This window comes from Herpailurus yagouaroundi, unplaced genomic scaffold (assembly GCF_014898765.1).
Source record: "Herpailurus yagouaroundi ecotype Mexico unplaced genomic scaffold, PumYag 205, whole genome shotgun sequence".
In the NCBI taxonomy this organism is placed as follows: Eukaryota; Metazoa; Chordata; class Mammalia; order Carnivora; family Felidae; genus Herpailurus; species Herpailurus yagouaroundi.
The window spans coordinates 7,696,984-7,721,445 of NW_024412436.1; the positions used below are offsets into that span (position 1 = coordinate 7,696,984).

Consider the following 24,462-nt stretch of genomic DNA (forward strand, 5'->3'; position numbering starts at 1 on the left):
CAGTCTTACTAAAAGACTGAAATCTAATCCTTTCACCCCACCCACCTTACAACCACATTACTAAAGGATTATTTGCAGCAATTCCTTTTTTTACACAATACATTCAGTCCTACTATCAAGGAAAAAAAATTACAAGGCATACTAAAATGCAAAAACACAGTTTTAAGAGATAGAGCAAGCATCAAACCAAACTCAGATATAGGTGGGATGTTGGAATCAGCAGACCAGGAATGTAAAATAACTATGAGTAATATGTTATGGGCTCTCATGGATAAAATGGACACCATGCAAAAAAAAGATTGGGAATGTAAACAGAGAGATAGAAATTTTAATAAAGAGTCAAAAAAAGGGGTGCCTGGGTGGCTCAGTTGCTTAAGCGTCTGACTTCAGCCTAGGTCATGAGCTCATGGTTCGTGGGATCAGGCCCCACATCAGGCTCCGTACTGACAGCTCAGAGCCTGGAGCCTGCTGCAGAATGGGTCTCCCTCTCTCTGTGCCCCTCCCCCGCTCTCACTATGTCTCTTTCTCTCTCAAAAATGAACATTAAAAATTTTTTAAAAAATCAAAAAGAAATGCTAGAAATCAAAAACACTGTAATAGAAATAAAGAATGCCTTTGACTGGATCAACAGTAGACTGACTACTTGAGGAAAGAATCTCTGAACTTGAGAATATGTCAATAGACACTTCAAAAATGATAAAACAAGGGACATCTGGGTGGCTTAGTCAGCTAAGTGTCTGACTTCAGCTCAGGTCATGATCTTGCAGCTCACAAGTTCAAGCCCTGCGTTGGGCTCTGTGCTGACAACTCAGAGCCTGGAGCCTGCTTCAGATTCTCTGTCTCCCCCTCTGCCTGCCCCTCCCTCCCTCTCTCTCTCTCTCTCTCTCAAAACTGAATAAAACATTTTTAAAAATTAACAAATGGTAAAACAAGGATAAGAGGTCTGAAAAAAAAAAAAGGAATAGAATATCCAAGAACTGTGGAACAACTACAAGAGTTGTAGCATATGCATAATGGGAATTCTAGGGAAATGAAGAGAAAAATGAAAAGAAGAAATATTTGAAGGAATGACTGAGAATTTCCCCAAATTAATGTCAGATACCAAACCACGTATATAATAAGCTCAGAGAACACCAAGCATGACAAATGCGAAAATAACAACAACAACAACAAAAACACTGAGGCATATCATATTCAAACTCTAGAAAATCAAAGATAAAAATTTTTGAAAGAAATCAGATGGAAAAAAGCACCTCACCTTTAGAGGAGGAAAGGTAAGACTTACATCCAACTTCTCCTCAAAAAAACCATGCAAGATGAAAGTGCAGTAAAATATCTGAAGAATTGAAACAAAAATATACCAATGCAGAATTATTTTTTCTGCAAAATTATCCTTTCAAAGTGAAAGATAAATAAAAACATTTTCAGACAAACAAAAATTGAGTGAATTTGTTGCCAATGGACCTGACTTGCAAGAAATGTAAAAAGAAGTTCTTCAGAGATGAGAAAAATAATGTATGTAAGAAATCAAGACCTACATAAAGAAAGGAAGATCATTACAGAAGGAATAAGTGAAGGTAAGAATAAAAACATTTATTTCCTTACTCTTAATTTATCTAACAGATAACAGTTTGTTCACAACAATGGCAACAATGTATTGAGATATATACAAATATATGTGATCAAGGTATATATAACAGCACTGACAGGAAAATTTATAGCATTAGATACATATATTAGAAAAGAAAGATCTAAAACTAATACTCTAAGTTTCTCTTAGGAAACTAGACAAAAATAGAAACTGTCCAAAGTAAGCAGAGAAAAAAAATAAAAATTACAACTGAAATCAATAAAATTAAAAACAGGAAATCAATAGAGAAAGTCAATAAAACCAAAACCTGGTTTTTTGAAAAGATCAATAAAATTGATAAGCCTCTAGCCAGGATAACTAAGAAAAGAGAAGACACAAATTGCTACTATCAGAAGTAAAGAAAGTAACATGACTACAGATCCTATGGACATTAAAAAAATAAAGGAATATTATGACCAACTCTATGCCCACAAATTTGATAATCTAGATAAAAATGGACCAATTCCTTGAGAGATATAATCTGTCAAAACTCACACCAGAAGGTAAATAATATGAATAGGCCTATAATTTGTTAATGAAATTGAATTAATAATAAAACTTTCTAAAAGAAAAAGCATCAGGCCCATGTAAATTTAATGGTGAATTCTACTGTACATTTAAGGAAGAAATTATACCAATTCTCTACAATCTCCTCCAGATAATAGAAGCAGAGAAATACTTTCAGACTTGTTCAGTGAGGCCAGTTGTACCCTAATACCAAAACCAGACACAGGCATTACAAAGAAAACTACAGACCAGTGTCTCCCAGGAGTATAGATGCAAAAATCCTTGACAAAATATTAGCAAATTGAACTTAATAAGATATAAAAAGAAATATACACCATGACCAGGTATGCAAGCCTGGTTCAACATTTGAAAATTATTTAATATATCCATCATATCAACAGGCTAAGAAGAAAAATCAATTATCACATCAATAGATACAAAAAAGCATTTGAAAAAAATCTATTCATGTAAAAACTCTAAATCAAGACACAGACCTTGTATCTCTCTCTCTCTCTCTCTCTCTCTCTCTCTCTCTCTCTCTCTCACACACACACACACACACATCTCAAAATGGGCCAAAGATGTAAATATAAAACCCAAAACTATAAAACTCCTAGATGAAAATCTAAATAATCTTAGTTTTGGCTGTGACTTTGTAGATTCAACACCAAAGGCATAATCCATGAAAGGAATGAATGATAAGCTGGGCTTCATTAAAATTAAAAACTTATGCTCTTCAAAAGACACCGTCAAGAGAACAAAAAGACAAACCATAGACTGGGAGAAAATATTTGCAAAAGGCATATCTGATAGAGGACTCTTAGACCAAGAACTCTTAAAACTCAAGAATAAGAAAACAAACAAATTTTAAAAATGGGCAAAAGATTTAGACAGACACTTCACCAAAGGAGGTATACAGATGGAAATAAGCACATGAAAAGATGTTCCACATTATATGTCATTAGAAAAATGCAAATTGAAGCCACAATGAATATGGCAAATCCACAGCTAATACCATACTCAGTAAAAGCTCAGTTTTTCCTCTAAGATCAGGAACAAAGATGCCCACTTTTGCATCTTCAACATAGTATTTGAAATCCTAGCCAGAGTAAGAAACAAGAAAAAGAAATGCCTTTTAGGCATTCAAATTGGAGAGAAAGTAAAACTGTCACTATTTCCAGATGACATGATATTATATATAGAAAGTCCTTGGGGCGCCTGGGTGGCTCAGTCGGTTAAGCGTCCGACTTCAGCTCAAGTCACGATCTCGCGGTCCGTGAGTTCGAGCCCCGTGTCTGGCTCTGGGCTGATGGCTCAGAGCCTGGAGCCTGCTTCCGATTCTGTGTCTCCCTCTCTCTCTGCCCCTCCCCCATTCATGCTCTGTCTCTTTCTGTCCCCAAAATAAATAAACATTAAAAAAAAAATTTAAGAAAGTCCTAAAGGGGCGCCTGGGTGGCGCAGTCGGTTAAGCGTCTGACTTCAGCCAGGTCACGATCTCACGGTCTGTGAGTTCGAGCCCCGCTTCAGGCTCTGGGCTGATGGCTCAGAGCCTGGAGCCTGTTTCCAATTCTGTGTCTCCCTCTCTCTCTGCCCCTCCCCTGTTCATGCTCTGTCTCTCTCTGTCTCAAAAATAAATAAACGTTGAAAAAAAAAAAAAAAAAAAGAAAGTCCTAAAGACTCCACCAAAGAGCTGTTAGAACTAATAAATTAATTCAGTAAACTACAGGATACAAAATCAATATACAAAAATCAGATGTGTTTTTATAAAATAATAATTAACTATTGGAAAGAGTAATAAAAAAATAATCCCATTTACAATTGCATCAAAAACAATGCAATACCTATGAATAAATTTAACCGAGGAGATGAAAGATTGAACACTATAAGACATTAATGAAAGAAATTAAAGAAGATACAGATAAATGGAAAGATATCCCATGCTTATGAATTGGAAGAATTAATATCATCACAATATCCATACTACCCATAGCAATCTGAGGTTCAACATAATCTGTATCAAAATTCCAGTGGCATTTTTTCCCCACAGAAATAGAGCAAGCATTCCAATATTTGTGTGGGACCCCAAAAGGCCCCCAAGTAGGTGAATCAGTCTTGAGAAACAGTAACAAAGCTGGAGGCATTATGCTCCCTGATTTCAAATTGTATTGCAAAGCTATAGTAATTAAAACAGTATAGCATAGGTCTAAAAACAGACACACAGATCAATGGAACAGAATAGAAAGCCCAGAAATAATCCCACACAAATATGATCAATTAATTGTGGCAAAGAAGCCAAGAATGCACTATGGGAAAGACAGTCTCTTCAATAAATGGTATTGGGAAAACTGGACAGCCACATGCAAAAGAATAAAATTGGACCCCTATCTCACACCATACACAAAAATGAACTCAAAATGGATTAAAGGCCTGAATGTGAGAACTGAAGCCATAAAACTCATAGAGTAAATGTAATGTAAGTAATGTAAGACATTAATCTTGGCTGTGATGTTTTAAATCTGACACCAAAAGCAAAAGCAACAAAGGCAAAAGTAAAAAGTGAGACTATATCAACCTAAAAAGCTTCTGTGCAGCAAGGAAGCCCTAAGAAAAATGAAAAACCACCTACTGAGTGGAAGAAAATATTTGCAAATCATATAACTGATAAAGGGCTAATATCTAAATATTATGAATATTTATACTTATATAAAAATATTTAATTTAATTTATTTATATAATTTATTTACATATTATATATTTATATATGTTTTATATATAAAGAACTCATACAACTCAAGAGCAAAAAACAATCCAATTTAAAAATAGGCAGAAGATCTGAATAGAATTTTTTTTCAAAGGAGACATACAGATGACCAACAGGTACATGAAGAGGTGCTCCACATTACTAGTCATCAGAGAAATGCATATCAAAACCACAATGAGACATCACCTCACACCTGTTGGGATGGCTAAAGTCAAAAGTACAAGAAACACCAAATGTTCGTGAAGATGTAGGGAAAAGGGAACCTTGGTGCATTATTGGTAGGAATGTAAATTGGTGCGGTCACTATGAAAAACAATACAGAAGTTCCTCAAAAAATTAAAAATAGAACTACCACATGATGCAGTAATTCCACTTCTGGGTATTTATCCAAAGAATACAAAACACTAATTCAAAAAGATAATATGCACCACCATGTTTCTTATAGCATTATTTACAGTAACCAAAATATGGAAACAAAGTAACGATCCATCGATGGATAAATGGATATGAAAGTTGGTACATAAATACAATAGGATATTATTCAGCCATAAAAAGAAGGAAACCTTGCCATTTGTGACAATATGGATGAACCCGGAGAGTTATACTAAGTGAAATAAGCCAGACAGAGGAAGACAAATACTGGATGGTATCACTTACATGTGGGATTCCCCCCAAAAGTCAAACTCACAAAAACAAAGAGTAGAAAAGTGGTTGCCAGGGGCTGGGTTGGGGGAAATAGGGAAAAGTTAGAAAAATGTATAAACTTGCAGTTACAAATGAATAAGATCTGAGGATGTATTGGCGACTATCATTAATAACACTATATTGTATAACTGAAATTTCCTGAAAGTAGGACTTAAATGTTCTAGAAAGAAAAAAAAGGAAGGAAGGAAGGAAGGAAGGAAAGAAGGAAGGGAGAAAAGAGGAAGGAAGAGGAGAAGAAAAGAGAATGGAAGGGAATAGAAGGGAAGGGAAGAGAGAAGGAAGGAAAGAAAGAAAACAAAGAAAAATACTCAAAGTGATGGTTATGTTAGTTAACTGGATGGGGAGGAATCCTTTCACAATGTATATACATATCAGATTAAAAAAAAAAACCTGAAAAGATAAAAACAAAACAAAAGACTAAGGGTCAAAACTTAAAACAATAAAAATCTCTTCTTGATAATTTAATTCCCTTCTTTAAAACTCACTGTAATCATTTTTTATGAATTTCAGCTCTTCTATGTAAAGAACAAGAGATTGAGTCTTACCTATAGGACTTGGCTTTTCCCCTTTTACATTAGGGTTGAACTAAAATACATAGTAGAAAAAATAATGAATAGTGTTTCCCTAACAAAACACAAATGGTAACTTCCAGGTCCTTCCTATTGAGTTTTTTAACGAAATTCACAAAAAGTGAGAGAAAAAGATAGCCTCTACACATACAGGGCTAGAATTTTAATTTAAGAAACAGACTAACAAAATTAGAAATGTTATGGAAGAAGAGAATATCACATCTCTGAAATGACTGACTACCCTCCATTTTCTTGAAAGTTGTAATCTTCATGAAACATATTTTCCCATCATCCAGAAAAAGATAAAAAATATTTATCTTGACGTATAATATATTGCACTGAGAAGTGAATTAAAAACTTTTCACAGAACATTAAAAATAGTTTCATTTCTTAACACCAGATCTGATTCCATAAATATCATTTCTATGGCATAATTAATTTTCACTTAGTTTCTGTAACATAATTAACTACTAGTGATTGCACTCTGACGTTTTAAGGGAGTGCATTTCTGAAACATTTAATTAAGAATAGATGCAACTTAATTTCTAATTGATTTTGTATTGTGTTGGCAATTCATGATACATTTATAACCATAAAGAACCATTTGTGAAAGCACATGAAATATAATATGCCCTGTGTCCTTATAGTAGATATATATTCTACTTCAACATCCAGAGAAAGGATTTTCATTTCCAAGATACACAAATCTACACACATGATTTTACCCACACAAATATTTCCAGTACATTCACCAGGGTAATTCTAACCATCAATATGGCGACCAGAAAGCTATACAGTCCATGTAGTTCAGCCTTGAATCCAGAAGTGTATCAGTAATTCAACAAATATTTACTAAGTCACTATGTGGTAAGCACCATGGACAATACAAATATGTTTAAGTCGTGATCCCTGCCTTTAAATGCTTAAAATCTAGGTAAGATGACAAGAAATACAGACATAAAATCAGTGCCATGCTGGAGTCAGCTCATATCAGTTTATGAGAGCTGATTGCTAAGATTTCAGGAATTTGGCAAATTTCTTAAACACTGCCATCATTTAAAATTTATATAAGCTCAGAATTCCAGTATATTAAAACCAAAAGCAATAAATACTCCAAGCTCATCACTTTTTATTTTACTCCATTTTACTATTATGTATATCCTCAAGGATTTTGTGTCCTTAAGAATATGGGAATACTATATAATGGTGTATAACTGTGTATCTTTTCCAGACTCCAAGTTCAGAGACGTCACATTACTCATTTGAAATTGGCCACCATAGGAATATTTATACAATGAAAAACAGCAAATGTTATAAACAAATGCCCTCCCCCACCTCCACTTCCCTGGCCCCTGCTGAATATTAAACATTTACCCGCACACAACTGCATAGGATAATTCACATTGCAAAGCAAAACATGTTAATTTCAGTTGAATGGTTTATGATTATGGGCAAATAGCTTAGAAAAGAGAGTGATAAATGATAGCCCTCAAGGAAGCCTATTGGAGATAAGAACAAGCCTTATATAGGGGATGATGAAAATAAATTTAACAGAGATTCTATTAAACAAGAAAGGTCATAGCAGCTAACAATAAACATGCCAAGTCCATTTTTGGATGAATTAGGTGGCTTATTTCTTCTTAAAGAATATCTTTACATTGATGTGTTTAGTTGGGTATTGTCAATCTCACATTACAAGGTAGAAGCCCAGGGCACCTGGGTGGCTCAGTCTGTTGATCAGGGGCCAACTCCTGATTCTGACTCAGGTCATGATCCCGGGGTCATGGGATCGAGTCCTGGATTGGTTCAATGTTGAGTGTAGAGGTGTGCTCTCTCTCTCTCTTAAAAGAAATTAAAACAAAATGGAAATCAAAAGATTAGGCTGAATAATATTGACAAGCACCTAGAAGTTTTGTCTTCGGAATCCCCGGTATCCCTCTCTCTGGCCTCTCTGTCTTACACTGTTGGCTCTTAAAAGCTGTGACTCTCTCTGCGCCTTCTCAATGACCTCACTGAGGCCTCTAATCCTTCATCTCCAAATTTTGTCAGTTCTCTCCTTGACTTTCTTGTCTCCTTCCTTACCTGGACCCCAGGTAAGTCATCTGAGCTCATGTATCACCAGCATTCTCTGCCCTGCACCTCATCTACCATGCACCCCATCTGTCAAGCACCAATCAGAATCCCAACCCTACTGCTCCATAAAGTCCTTATTTCACCCTCTCTGTTTACCTCAGACTATCCCCACCTCCATTGATGTTGGCCCTTCATGACCACAAAACCCTAAGGCCTTTGGAGTAATTCCCAACATCCCACATCATTTGGAATTTTCTATATCCACACCTATCCTTGATCTTTCTTTTTTGTTGAAATAGAAAAGCCTCCATTGGTGGCCTTGCTTTTTTTTTTTTTTAGCTTGCTAATCTGTTTGTCCTAGTCTCTCATTTCCACCTGCAATACTTAAGTCTCTTTTGATGTGAGTGATGCTTTTCTTGACCTATAACCTCCTTTGAGCTTTCATACTACACTTTCCCTGGAAAAAGTACTCCACACTCACCACTTCCACTACCTCCACATTATTTGTTCCCTCCATAACCTTTTCTCATGCAGCGTCTCCCCTTCTACTCTGTAGAAGGGACTCTCAAGTTGGCCAATGATGTCTACATTGTCAAACCAATGGAAACTTAACATATCAGATAGCCTCAGGGCATTTGGCATTACTGATCTCACTCACCCTGAAACTCTATCTTCTTAGCTTTTGGGAAGCCAGAGTTTTCTCCTGGTATCTTATTATTCTTTTTCCTATGACTCCTCTTTTTGTATTTGCTCTTAAATGGGGTGTTCTCTAGAGTTCTGTGCTTAGCTAACTTTAATTATCACTTTCTAGGAACTTCTTGGGTGATGTTCCTATTGTCTAACATACGAACATCTATATGCTATGAAACCCAACCTATGTTGAACTTTGTACTTCGTATACCTGCTCACCATCTCCACTTGGATATTTCATAGCCCCTCAAACTCATGTTCACGACTGAACTTAAATCCTTCACCTCTTAAGCTATATATTTTACAGGATTTTTAAAATATTTTTTCTTGGTCCATCCAATTACTATGATCCATCAACTCATAGGCAGAAATCTGACAACCCCATATGATTCCTTCCTCTGTGCCCGCAAACAACCAATCAACATATCCTTCTATGTTCTCTTATAAACACTCATTGAATCTGTCTTATCTTCTGTATCTCTATATCCCTAGGCTATCTTCAACTAGCGTCTTGCCTCAGTTTTATCCCTGCCAAGACTACTGTCCCTTAATCTTCCAGAGTATTCTGATAAAGATGATATCCAGCCATCTCAATAACTTTCACGTTTTCCATCCCCTGCCATAGCATCTCCATGGTCTAGTCTCTTCCAGCCTCTCTACCTCATCCCCTTCACTGCCTTTCACTGCCTTGTACTTAAGCTCCTGTAACTCTGAGTTCGTGGCTGCTCTCAGGGTAGGAGCATGTACATGCTGGGATTTTATACCTGTTTGGTGCCTTAAATACTCTCCCCTCTCTTCCTCTTACTTCTATTCCCTCAACCTCCACAATCCTTTTGTTTGTTTGTTTGTTTGTTTGTTTGTCTGTTTGTTTCATGGAAAATAGGAAAGTTTTTTGTTTTTAACTTTTTTCCAATTTTATTGAGGTATAATTGATCCCATAATCCTTCAAGGATCAGTTGATACCAACTCTCGGAAATTTTCCTGACCTTCTCCCAGAACCTCCTTTCCCAACTGATTTAGGTATCCTTTATGTGCCTCAGTCTTTTTATTTATCTTTTAATTATGATTAAGGGTGTGCCTTCCCAAGACACTAAGTTTGTCGAGAGCTATTACTATATCTAACATTGTCTAACCAATTGTCCTATAATTTGAGGAATTTGATGAAACAAGAAGAAGCTCCAGAGTCTGAATCTTCATTTGTTCAGTAAATACTTACTTATGAGTTACTATATTTGAGGCATTGTACTCTGTGCTGGTAATTTAAAGATGAATAAGACTAGTTCCTTGATCTTGTATCTGATGAGAGAGAAAACATAGATTCCCACAGAGGCTGATAAGTGTCATGATATAGATATTAGAGAGGTGTATGGGAGCAGAAAAGAGTTCTTAGAGCATCCTACATAGGATTTTGAAGGGAGAAAAATTGGCGAAGTCTTCCTGAAGAAGGGCTCATGCATGCTGAGTTTTGAAGACCTGATAACAATTAGCCAGGCAAAGCTATTGCATTGAGAGTGGATAAATAGCCCCATTAAAGAAATGACATTTACAAAGGTGTGGAAGTGAAAAAGAAAATGGTGAGTTCTAGAAACTGTAAGTGGATCAATATTATTGGAACACAGAGAGGGAGAAGTGTTGGGAAAGATGAGGAGGGACAGGGAAAAAATGAAAAAGCCAGTATATTATGCTGAAGAGTTGGAATATTAACCTGAGAGCTATAGGAAGCTATTGAATGCTTTGGCAAGCAGAATGGTCAAAGAAGTATTTTTGACAGACCACCTTAGCAACACGATGGAGAATGGATTGGGGAAAAGCAAGTTGTAAAAGAGAGAACTGGGAATATAGGGTAATAATTCAGAAAGGAACTGATGAGAGCTTGAACTTAACCAGTGGAAATAAAAATGGAGAGAGAAGAGATTCATGTAAAATTGATAAGAATTGGTGACCTACTGGATAAAAGAAATAAAGAGAGAAATCTAAATTTCATTTTTTCATTTGTAACAATATTCATTGAACGACTATTATAGACCAAAAACTGTTCCAAGAATTGATATAATGGTATACAAAAAAGATCAACTCTCTCCTCTCCTGGAGCACATATCCAAGTGGGAAAGACAATCCTATAAATAATAGAAATTTAGGAAATGAAGTAAGGTTACAGGATAGAGTGACTGCAGATAGTATTTTGGATAGGATCGTCAGGAGACACTGCTCTGAGGAGCTAACATTTGAGCAAAGAACTGAATGAGGTGAAGAGCAAATCATCCAAGATCCAGAGGAAATCTTAGGGCAGTAGCAGGCTGCTGGGTTTCTGTCTGGGAGGCCCATTTGCGTGGCTAAGCTATTTATTAAGAGAGAATGTTAGTAAAGGAATAAGTTTATGAGGAAGCAAATGACTTCTAATGTCACTTCTGCCACTTATTTCTTGGCCAAGTGGTCTTGGGCATGTTACTTATCTGAACCTCAATAGCCTCATTAATGAATGGGGAAAATAGCAACTTTGTTACCTCCCAGGACTTTTGCACTGCTCAAATGAGCTGAGATGAGTGAAGGTCCCTTGAAACTGTAAAATACTGTAATAATTTAAAGGTTTATTATTTGCTTATAGATGTTCATGCTCTTTCACAAAGAATTGATTTTTAAAGAACACATTGATTTCCATGCACTGTCAAAATCCATAATAATGACAATACTGGGAGGGAAAGAAAAGCACTAATATTTTTCCTTGGGGAACAAGTTATGATGGGGCACATATTCCCTTTTTCCAAAGCTTAGGATCTATCTATCAGGTGGTGATTCTTGTGTTAGATTTTAAACAAGATGGTAATCTTCCTGATCTCATTTAGATTGTATGCCTTCTTTTTGTGAGGGAAAATATGCCCTTCAACTAGCATGATTCTAAGCCAATCTAATTTCTTTTCTCCCCCAGTGGAGTAACCTCAAGAGCAGGACTAAGTTGTTTACATTCTCCTTCACTTATTGTATTCCTTTTTATCCTGGATTCCAATCCATTTTCCCATGCATGCATGCACAGACATACACACACACACACACATATACACACGTACACACACAACACCATTCTATTGGGTTCAATGTATCTTTTTGTTTATACATTTTCTTCAAAATCTATATTTGTATGTATTTCTAATTTATGTAATGGTATTATAGGGAATTTAAATTCCTAGTCTCCACAGTGTTCCATAGATTTGGTACTTAGTAGTCATAAACAGATTGCTAGAAGATTTTATTTTCAAACTAGCCAATACTTCTGGTCTTTGCTTTGAAATCATCTATTTTGCAAGAGTCAGGAGTTTGTCTTTGAGCCCAATTCTGAGCTTCCTAGTATTTACCATAACTTCTGGAATGTGGTTGATGATACATTCAGCCTGAGGGAGTCAGGAAACTGAGATAAAAATACTCAGCCAACCTCAGCAAACGGTGATCATCGATCCATTCAGTAAGATTATGGCTGAGTTTTTCAACTATTTCCTTGGGCCACTCTCCTAAATCTAGAAGCTAAAGAGATTTCTCAAGTGATACAGTATAATAATGTTTTCCTGAACTGTCGGTGCCACTGGAAAGTCATCTCAATAGAAGGAGAGTCAGGTCCATTTCATCCCTAGATTCAACATATTCCTATTTCTGCAATTTCCTATAATGAGTCTTAAGTTGAGCCCGATGAAACTGCAATTATCCTAATACGTAATTGGCCAGCTGTTAAAATGGGAGCTAGCACAACTCCCAAGAAGGCAGGAAAAAAATCCTCTCAAAAAAATTTCCATTTCAAACATGATTACCATTTTGGTTATAATTTTGTATGGTAATTTCACAAATGGAGTTTTGTACCAGCAAGAAAATGAACATCTGCAATTAATTATACCATGTAAAGCATATGGGCCTGTTGCAAGACATAAATTGAACCTTTAACCCTTCGATAGCTTGACAACTTCCCAGAGATGAACAACTAACTATTCAGCGTTACTTTTTCTCAGTTACCCAACTCAGAGGCAGGTTTTTATACTGGGAAGTGTATACTGCCTCATAATAGGGTCGTTGTGGACCCAGACAGAGCTGGTTTCCATCCTAGTACCACTAGCTTTCTGAGCACTGAACACCGTGAACACAGTAACATTACCTCTTCTTAATCTGTTTCCCCATCATTAGACGGGAATGAATGTACCTACCTTATAGTCTTAGGAAAATGACCTAAGTTAACTCATGTAAAGTGAGTACATGGTTAGTACTCAATAAATGTAAGTTCTTTTTTTTGTTCCCTTTGTAAAGATGCTGAAAAGCAGCAAAAAATGAGTGTGAATACTAAGAACAGGTGAAGCTACTATAGAGCTGTCGTGGTCTGGGCCTTGTGCTCTGTCATTGAGAGTAGGGGTCATAAAACCACAAGGACCAAATCCATTAGGCCATCTGTTTTTGTTACATCTGCAAACCAAAAATTATTTTTACATTTCCAAATTGTTGAACAAGTCAAAGGGATGACCCATTTCATGACCCATGAAAGTTATGTGAAATTCAAATTTCTTTGCTCATGAAGTAGTATGGGAATACAGCCATGCTTACTCATTTATGTATTATTTATGGCTGTTTTCATGCCACAGTAGCAGAGTTGAGTAGTTGTGACAACAGAGACTATATGGCAAAGTCTAAAATATTTATTATTTGGCTCCTTAAAGAAAAAGTTTACCAACTCCTGATTTAGTTTTCTATTGCGTACTTACTTGTCCCTTGGGAATGGGCACACTATGGATCAGTGGCAGGTAACAATGCAGAGTGTGGGCCACTTAAAAAAATACCTTGATGTGAGTCACTCTGAAATTTCCTACTTCACATTCTCAAGGAGAAAATAAAAATACCTTCTTCCTTGCATCCCGCCTTCACTTCCACTAACTATCCTTACTTCCAAGGGAAGAAAAGATAGGAAGACACCCTACTTGCTCAATGGCCCTTCTTCATCGATCACAGGATCTCCCTGGAGTCCCTTTGTGTCTGGGCACCATCTTCCATCCAGTAAACAGCACCAGTCATGTGACACACATGCGCTAAGAGTCACCCCTTTAACTTCCTTAACTGACCTCTTCCCTCCCAGGCTTGGATTTGTGTAACAATAACAGGGAAGCTGAGGCGAAGGACACTATCATTCAGTCAGGGCTTTTTGAGAGTAGAGTGAGTTTTTATTTTTACTTTTTTAAAGAAATTGTTAGAAAATGTTTCTCTTTCAGAAGTGCCATTGTCTCAAGAGTAGCAGGGAAAACTTCAGAGAGAACTTCCCAGAATCAATACATTTCTATTCTCTGTGATTCCAGAAAGGGGTGTTGTCTATCTGGTGTTCATATCTTAAGGATATTCAAACAAATATTTATTGGGAGTCTTCTATGCTCAAAGTGCCATGGTGGCTACATTTTCTTTTCTATGGAATGGACCATGTGGGCCTACCTTGTACATGAGACTGAGGCTGGTGCCATCTTGCTTTGGGGGGTGTTTACAGATAAGGGTTCACTGAGGCACCCTGGTCCTGTTCTTAACCTTCTGATTAAGAACAACTAGAACATTTTTGTAGGATGCTGAAAGTACTGTGAGCCTGAGGTGATGTGCTTTCCATGCCTAATGGACACATTCTTCTCTTGCAGAGGGACCGAGGACAATGGGGAGGGGTGACACCTTTCTGCGTGGTGAGGCAGTGTGAATGTCCTGTGAGACACAGTAGATATCTTAGAAGCTGTGCTAACGCAAAGTAGCCCAAGAGGCTGTGCTGTTGGTACAAAGTGACACCATAAGAGACCGTGTTTGGAGACAAGGGTAGAAGAGAGTGATGTCTTTCCTGGTGTGTAACCCCATCAAGCTTAGTTCAGTCAGTCAACCAACTACAGTTACCAAGTGTGTCATTGGCAAAACTTGAAATGAGTCACCCGCCAAAACTTTCTATTTCTTATCTGGGACATTTAAACATTTTAAAAATTCTAAATTCCGACTTTAGATTTCTGTTACTACATTGAGGCTTCTTTTCATGAACTTTGGGGAAAAGAAAGGGGAAGTATTTTATGTATGGATTTGGATCTTCAAGATATAATATGAAATGAAAAAGCAAGGAACAGAATGATATATGCTGCCATTTGTGCTTAAGAAAAAAGGAAAGGAAATAACACACACATCCAAGGCAAGAGGAGATGAAGGCCAGCTGCTGTCTTTCCCCTCCCTCCCTGCTTCAGTGCCTCATTAATTCCTGATCCAGGGCTCCCTCCAGGTGTCCCTCTTCACATAAACACGTCTCTTCCTTCACCCCATCTGGTCAGATGCAGTAACAGCTTTCAACTATTGCTAGTATCAGAGGTCAGTATTATTATTATTATCTCATCTAATGAACAAGGAGGCATAGAACACCTGGGTGGCTCAGTTGGTTGAGCGTCCGACTCTTGATTTTGGCTCAGGTCATGATCTCATGGTTTGTGGGATTGAGCACCGTCTCCGGCTCCATACTGAGCATGGAGCCTGCTTGGGATTCTCTCTTTCTCCCTCTACCCTTCTCCTCCACTCATGCTCACTGTCTCTCTCTCTCTAAAAACAAAAACAAAAACAAAGAAAACAATAAGTCAGAAGGCACAGTGATGAAGCCAGGATTTAAGCCCACACATTTTCACTGAAGCCTGGGCTCTTTTAAGTACAGCACAATACTACTCACAGATACTACATTAGCACTCAAAACCTATATACTAAAATTATATGGTAGATGCTATATGCTACAGGGAAAATAATATGGTACCAGGAGAGACAATAACACAAAAAATACTGCTTAGTTGGTGGGGGCAAGAGGGTGGAGTTGAGGCAAGGCTTTTCTGATAAAGTAGCTTTTGAACTGATGCTCACAGAAGGATGGGTGGAGAAAGACCGGGATCTCAAGCAAGCACATCTTTGGCCTGTGCAGAATGTCTTATGGGGGGAGTGAAGGAGCTTAGTGTGGCCAGAGGGAGGGTGGCTAGAGTAACATGGCTGGATCACAGCATGAAGGGAAAGGAAAGGAGAAGGCATGGAACAAGCCTGGCCACCCAAGGCCATGTGGGCCAAGTGGGCCAGGTGAAGGAGCTTGGATCCTCTTAGAACTTCAGGAAATCCCTGGACAGAAGTGGTGTGCTCCGATTCAGGTTTTAGGGGTCACCCTGGCTGTCACATGACAGCAGAACTTGAGGTGGGAATGTGGACAGGAGAATGGACATGGTGGAGGCTAAGAAGTTAGCAGTTTGTTGTAGAAGGTCTGGTCAGAGGGAATGGAGGCTTTAACCTGGACACTGTAGTGGAAACAAGAAGCAGTGGTAATATTTCAGTATATTTTAGAGGACTTGACAGAAGGTGGCATGTGGGTGGTGGTAGAGGAGGACGTGTCCAAAGGCATTCCTGGTGTTGTGTTTACCAAATGGACTCAGTCAGCCGCCCAATAGCCTTTCTGGATTGAGAATGGTCGGTGTCTGACAGTCCTTCCATGAGCACAAGCATAGTTCCCAGGGTGGAAGACTTGATTTCCCGCTAAGCAGAAAGAATACAAAGTGCTGTGGTAAATCACATTATGGAATGAATGGATTCTGTGGGCCAGTGAAGATGTCATCATTATTTACCATACTTCCTGATTTACAACCAGCTTAGAAATGAGTCTACTGAACATAACCTATGTATAAGTTAGAATTTGCTTTATAAAGAAAAATGTAGAAGCTTTACATCTCATTTGTGTTTCCCAGGCCTGTCAGAGAGTTCTCCATGCCAAGAGGAGCAAACACTTTTTGTTACTGTACAAAGGCAAACGTGATTGTCACTGGAGGTAAGGAAATAGTTCATATCATACAGAGATTTTCTACTTGGCAAACAGCGCTCTCCTTCATTAATATGGTGGTCCTCATAAGCCTACAGAATTTTACTCCTAGGAAAACATTTTAGAGAATTAAAAAATTTGCCTAAATCTGTCAGACTTTTTCTTTGTGCCTTCTGGATTTGATGGCACAGTTAGAAAGTTCTTCCTTAGCACCAGAATATGTAATATACTTTCTCCTGTATTTACTATAGTTTTTTATTGCTTTATTTATATTTTACCTTCAGACCTTTAATCTCTCTAGAAGTTATTTCAACATGTGAGAGCATGAGTTCCTAGACTGGGTCCCCCAGGGTTTTAAAGGAGTTCTGGAGGCCCCTGAAAGCTAATGACACTTGTGTGTCTATGTGCATTTTTCTGGAAAGGTAGTTCCAAATTTGATCAAATCTTCAATGGGATACATGACCACCAAGGTCAGGGGCCAGTGTTTTAGAGTTAGGAGAAAAGAGGCCAGGGAGCAAGCCTTGAAACACACTAGTATTTAAGGGTTAAGTATGGTGTAATATAGGATACAAGGTCATCTGTGGAGAGTAAGGGAAAGATGAAGCTTGAAGGGGAAAGTGGAGGATGAAGAGGTTCCTTGAGCCTCAGACTCATCACCTATAATCCTGGGGTGCAGGAGGATGGTTTGAGCCTGAGCTCTGGAGTCAGACCTTTTGGCTGAAAGTCCTGGTTGTCTTTCCAGCAAGTTGTGTGGCCTTGGGGAGTTTATTTCATTCCTTTAAGCTTCCATCTACTGGAAAGTGAGACTGATAATAGTATCTATTCATAAGATTATATTAAGAATTCAAATTCAAATAAAGTACTTAGCACATAAGTACTCAATACAAATCTACAAATAATAATACTAACAATAACAAAACCCACATATGGTGGTGTTTAAGATTAACTGAGATAATGTACGCCTGGCACATAGTTGCTTTTCAATAAGTATTAATTCAATCCATCTATAACACACAGGCAAAGTCATTTTGGCAAACATATGGGGGTTTTATTGGAATAAAAAGAACTCAGAGGTTCCAGTTAGGAGGCTGTTCCAGAAGTCATGAGTGAAGTGGTGAGGGTCTGAATTGTAGGAGCAATGGAAAAAGAAAAGAGAGGGCCAGTCCCAAAGGCCTGGGAAAGAAACTAGTCATAAAACCTGAAGTAAGAATGGCATTGGGATTAACAAGATGGATCAGCCAGCTGCAAGGGTGTAAAGTAGGAGAAACAGAAGACCAGCAGCTGTATTGTCACCAGAGATCAGGAAGAGGTTGCTTATATGGGAAGGAGAGCAAGCAGATCTCAAGTTTGAACTTAAATGTCACATGTGATTAGACACCCAAGAGGATGCTCCTTTTGGTGATGAAAAAAAAGGCCTCGTTGGATGTAGGGGATGTGGCGGCCCCAGGCTGCCTACATGAGTGAGAAGAAGAGCTCCTGGGGTACCTCAAGGAGATTGGAGTCACCTTAAATAAAGATCACATAGACTTGAAAGATGTAAATGAACAAAACAGAAACTCAAACAAACATCAAGAAAATGGCTTATACTGGAGATCTGAACTTTATCAAGGGAAAGAGCAAACAAGATTTTTAAGAAGCAAGCTGTCACCAACAAACGTACCATTTGGTAAATTCTTAGAGCAAAAATATTTATTAAAAGAGCAAAACTGTTCAGTGAGTAATGCAACTGGCTCCTTCAAATTCCTTCCCCCAAAACACACACACCTTTGTTTTCCTATCAAGAGTTTCCTATCATGCCTCAGCCCTGAAGTGCAATATTGATAAGTACAGTCCACCTTTCAACAATGCAGTGGTCAGGGACACTGACCCCCTATAGTAGAAAATCCCTACTTTAAGTGACTCTTAACTCCCACAAAACTTAGCTACCAACAGCCAACTGTTGACTAGAAGCCTTACAGATAACCTAAACAGCTGATTAACACATTCTTTGAATGTTTGATGTATTATACACTGTATTCTTACAATAAAGTAAGCCAGAGAAAAGAAAATGTTATTAAGAAAGTCATAAGGAAGAAAAAAATACATTTATAGCTCCATAGTGTATTTATAAAAAAAAAAAATCCCCATATAAGTGGACCCACGCAGTTCAAACCTGTGTTGTTCAAGGGTCAACTGTGTAAAGATAGTCACACTGTCTCTGAAAACCTGGGTAATCTCCCCCGAGGACATAAAGCTAAAGTTTTCTTCAAGTTTATATTTGAAGTTTATATTGAAATTTGTGCTCAGGTTTGGGCCCTTTCACAACGCTTACTTAAAACTAGTTTATGGTTTGAATATTATTTTTAAAAATATATACAGTAGTCTATCGAAGAGCAAAACAAGTAAAAATAATGCACTAAAAGTTAGAAGAGCTGGGTTTAGTCATAACCTGGACACTAACCAACTTTCTGATTTTCAACAATCATGTAATCTCTCCCATTGCTCCCTTTCCTTATCTGGTAAACAGAGGAAGTTGAACTACATCAATTCCAAGATTCCCTTGAGCTTAAAATACCCTGATTCTATCGTTTAAGGAAATTCCTGTTCATAGGGAGATAAATTAAAATGTTCTTTGGAAATTTTGGAACCCAGTCTGCTAATTAGGTATTACTCAATATATAGTCAGAGCTTTGTGTACTCAGAAAACTGAGGCATTAATGCGCCACAGACTTCTAAATTTCAAGCAAGGACATCAAGAAAGCAAAGCATATGTATAAGGAGTCTGCAGAGTAGTATGTGGGAGTCATGGCTTGCACAGGGGGCGAGTTTCCTGATGCATGGTGATGATAATTCTCAAAATGAACAGGGATCCAAGTCTTTAAGCTGTGCTAATTGAGGTTATCTTTTATTTATTTTTTTAATTTATTATTTATTTTGAAAAAGACAGAGATGGTGTGAGCAGGGGAGGGGCAGAGAAAGAGGAAGAGAGAGAATCCCACACAAGGCCTCACGCTGTGAGCACAGAGCCCCACACGGGGCTCAAACTCAGGAACTGTGAGATCATGACCTGAACTGAAACCAACAGTGAGATGCTTAACCCCCTGAGCCACCCAGGTGCACTGAGGTTATCCTTTAAAGAGCCCCGCACTGAAGTCTAGAACACATAAGAGATCACATGTTTTCAAAAGAAGCGATGTCCTTCTTTCACAATTTCTTGATCCCCATTGCCCTTTGCTGAGCCAATGACTGTCTTGGCTTATTCCTTGTGAGGAAATGATGCTGACCACTCATCAGAAGGAGGTAGGGGTGTTCTGGGGATGAGGGCAAGAGCACAGTGGTCCTGGGACAGAGAATAAAACTACCATGGACTCTGTCCCCAGCATGGCATGTCTTGAGTTTGGTGAAAATATAGTGGCCTCTATCCTAATTCAACTCAGACCCTCCTCAGGAAACCCTATAAGAAAGCAAAATGGCACAGTTATAGTGAGCTCTGATTCCTAAATTGGATTCTTCTGAAAAGACAAACTGTCACTTCCATCTTAATCAACTCCTTTGAACAGCCCTTTGTTCTCACACAAAATAATTCAAAATGTAAGAATTGACCAGGTTTCATATATTTTGTAATATTAGGTATTTTAATCATTTCTGAGGGGGAAAAAACTCAAACGTGTTTGGTAAAATTCTGGAACTCAAACCACTTCAGTGTTTATGGAATACGGTATTTGACCTTCATTATAACTTCAGTGGTCATTATATTATAAGATGCCCAGCTATAGCTTTGAAATCTTATTAATTATAGGTTTTCTAGCTTTCTTACAAAACCAAAACATCTAGCAGTATGACTGACAGGCAACTGATACTTTCCACCATGCAAAATTTATTAAATTGTCACAGTTACAGAGGTTCTATTAGTAGAAAATGCAATTCCTCAATAACTGAAAACACATTTTCCTCAGGAGAATACTCTTGTTGATTAGTGACTCAGCCAAGCACATTGCTAAATGTACTGTATGTACCAGCTGATGACTCAAAATATACTATGAAAGTAGCTTTGCTAGGCATAGTTGAATGTGTGAAATATGCAGGGACATTTGATGAGCTTGAAAAAATAGAAGCTCTTGCAGGGAGGTTAAAAAAAAAAAAAAAAGCCAAACCAGGACAAGGTATTTACAAAAACAAAACAAAACAAACAAAAAAATTGCAAACTTCCTGAGCATTGTTGTAGTGACCATGAAGAATTTTTTTTAAAGCTAATACCCATCTCTATTGGCATTTTAAGAGCTAAACTCCTACTTTGGAAGTTCCAGTGTATAAAAACAATTCTCTGCCATCCAAGGTACCTTGGAGGCTCTGCATGCACTTGTTAATATTTCATTCAACAAATATTTCTTGCACAGCTTTACAGACTAGGCATTATGTGTCATAGAGATCAGTTGTATTTTAACCTTCTAGAATTCTAAATTTAATCATACAAATAAGATATTAATACATAACTATAATACAACATCGATCATGAGTCAACAGATTAATAATCGTAACAATAACAATACAGATTAAGCACTGTAGACATTTAGAGCTTAGTATCATGTCCCTTTCTGATCATTCTGGCTTCAAATAACCACCACACAGACCACGTAAGGATTCCATTACTATCAATAAAAAACAAACCCAACTGGAAGACTCTGGTAGCACACAATGGGTTTCTTTCATGATGCACACTGGACAAAACTCTTCGTTTGCCACATTTCTCAAGTCATAATCTTTTATTGTATCCCTCTTCCTGTGTCATACAAGTCACAGATTTTCTTCTGAGGATAGCCTGGCTTCATCCTCCAGGAGTGGTAAAGCCCAACTACCTGTGAGCCTGAGGCTCAGGTTCTGAACATACTTGCCAATGAAAAGAGAATGCAAGGAAGATACTGCATTATAGGAATTATTCAGTATGAATCATGTAGCTGATAATCTGGAGTTTTTCTCATTACCTTTACAAATTCCTGGTTGCTCTGTACTCTCACTGTAGTAATGCCCTCCCTCCACAGCACACAATCATAAAACTTTAGAATGGGAAGGAATCTCGGGAGATCAAAATTTTGCAGATAAGGAAATTGAGGCCCCAGAAAAGAGAATGGTTTGCCTCAATTCATCATGCAACCGGTCGTCTCGGAAACCTGAGCTCGAGTCAGTTCTCTTTGCTCCCAGCCCCTTTTTGCAACCCCTGGACCACAGCAATCTGGTTGACACAGTCTCTCCCTCCCTTGCTTTTCTCTCTGCATTGAGCCAGCTCATCTCATCAAGAGTGAGGCATTTGGATCCACTGACTCACCAGCTGAAATAGGAGCTTGCTAAAGGAAAGAAAATCCTATCTTTATATGTGGCCTTATCTAAATCACAGTGGAAAAAAAAAAAAAAAGGAAGAGAGAAACTAAAATAAATGGAAAATAACAAAAGAACAAGGAATTAACCCTTTATGACCCATAATATATCATTTATAGTAGAAAATCCTACCTTCAGATTTGAAATATTTTCTATGAATGCTTACTTTACCTCCAGATCGTTATGCTTGCCTTAGTGGTTCTACTAGATTATAAACTCTCAAGATCAGGGCATGTTTTGTATCACTGTGAATGCATTCTTCTCTCTCTCCCCCAAACATTTTATATAAAATACATTACACATGACAGCGATTTAGAAGAAGAAGAATAGAGTCCTAGTAATAGTCCACTCATAGTCCAGGAACTGTTCAGATTATCCATGTATGACCCCATTTAATATCACAATAAGGTTATGACGAAAGTTCCAGTAATCCCTGATATATATACAGATGAGAAAACCCAGATATAGAGAGATGAAGTCACTTACTTAAAGCCATAAGGCTAGTGAGTGATAGAGCCAGGTTTCAAATCAAGGTAGACTTTCCCCACATACATATTTTGTAAGCACTCCCTGAGTGACTCTACTAGCCAATTCATTCGCTTAGCAAACATGTATTAAGCACTTACTATTTGTCAAACCCTGCTGTAAATGAGAAATATAAGACTCGCCAGATAATGAGTAAACAGATATTTAAGCAAAAAAAAATAATAATAATAATAATTAAATAGGGTTTGTGCTATCAGCAAAACAGGAAGAAAACAACCTAAGAATGGGGAAGAAATCTTAACACCATCTGAGGCTGGGGACAGTGATCAGGGGCAGCTTTAGGGAGGAAATATTGGAAATAAGTTCTAGAACGTATAAGTTTTGGTCTTCTGAAAAAGACTTTCAGTAGGGTCAGTATCTAGAATTTTTTCAACATCTAACAAAATGCCAAGCATGAAGTAATTTCTTAAGATATTTTTTTCTTGTTAATAAGAGCAATATGGAAGTTTTAAATTTAACAAAACATCCCCCTTACCCACTTAAAATATCTTGGTCACCGTCTTGGTCAGCTTAGGGTACCATAACAAAATACTATAGGCTGGATGGTTTAAACAACAGAAATTTATTTTGTCAGTTTTAGAAGTTGGAAGTCCAAGATCAAAGTACCAGCATGGTCAATGTCTAGTGAGAGCTCTCTTGCTGGCCAGCACATGGCCATTTTTTCCCTCTATCCTCACATGGCAAAGAGAGAGAAAGAGAGAGAGAGAGAGAGAGAGAAGAGAGAGATAGAGAGAGAGCATGAGAGCTAGCTCTCTGGTGTCTCTCCTTATAAGAACAGTAATCCCATCATTAGGGCCCAACTCTCAAAACTTCATTTTAACCTAATTATCTCCCAAAGACCCCATTTCCAAATACCATCACATTGGGGGTCAAGGCTTCACCATAAGAATTCTAGGGAGACATGATTCAATCCATACAAGTTGCCTGAGAAATAGAAGATAAGAGTCAATTGTGTCCTGAGATTTTTCAGCCTGACTCTACTAAGATTCCATAACCCAACGACTTCTGGAGTGGAAGGAATCAGGCGAACATTCAACAAAGATTATTTTTGTTTGGATACATGTTTTCCCAGTCTTGTGCCACTTGATAGTTAAACTTCTGAGCTAGGATTCAGCATCCCAAGGTTGAAGTTGTGGAAGTTGTTCAATAAATATTTGAACTCCCACTGTAGATTACACACTTGAGATACTATGATAAAAAAGAAAAAGTTCTGCCCTCGAGTGGATGGTAGAGAAAAATGAATAATTAATTATAAAACATGCTGGGGCAGCGAACACATAGGCAGGGGCACTTGGTTTTAAAGAATATGAAGACATTTTGAAATATTCTTGGAGGTAAAGGTATGCTAAGATTTGAAGAATGGATTGGAATACTCAAAGGAGAGAAAGAAAATACTATGTTCCTTTTTCTTTTTATGGAACCTGGCAAAATAGTCATAGAATTATGAAAACATTTGTGTCTAGAACATTTCTTTGGTCTATAAATGTCCAGCTGGTAAGTTATCTAATTTTCCTCCCTAACTGACTGGTGTGGATAAGTGTTATTTCCATAAAAAAATCCAATTTATATCAGCAAATTCATCCTGTGGGTGGCCAAATATGTGATACCTGATTAACTCACATGGCCACTTTGAATTTTGTATTTTTTAATACACAAATTGTGTCTTATATAACGTATGTATAAATTATACCTTAAGTTATAGTGTTATTGTACAATCTTATTTTTCTAGTGCCCTGAAGGTCCTTGATAATAAATTATCAAGAATGTGCCATAATATTCCTAATGTGATACCATTTTCTGATATGTGATTCTGGACAAA

General features: G+C 37.6%; 1 protein-coding gene across 2 annotated transcripts in view; it reads left to right on the top strand.

Moving 5' to 3' along the window:
- The window catches only part of WDR64 (WD repeat domain 64), a 152,346-nt gene that overhangs the window by 39,868 nt on the left and 88,016 nt on the right, over window positions 1-24,462 (top strand). For both annotated transcript variants that reach the window (XM_040451799.1, XM_040451800.1), the window contains one exon: window positions 16,675-16,754. In XM_040451799.1, coding sequence (XP_040307733.1) covers window positions 16,675-16,754 — 80 coding nt within the window. The remainder of the gene's footprint in view (window positions 1-16,674; window positions 16,755-24,462) is intronic.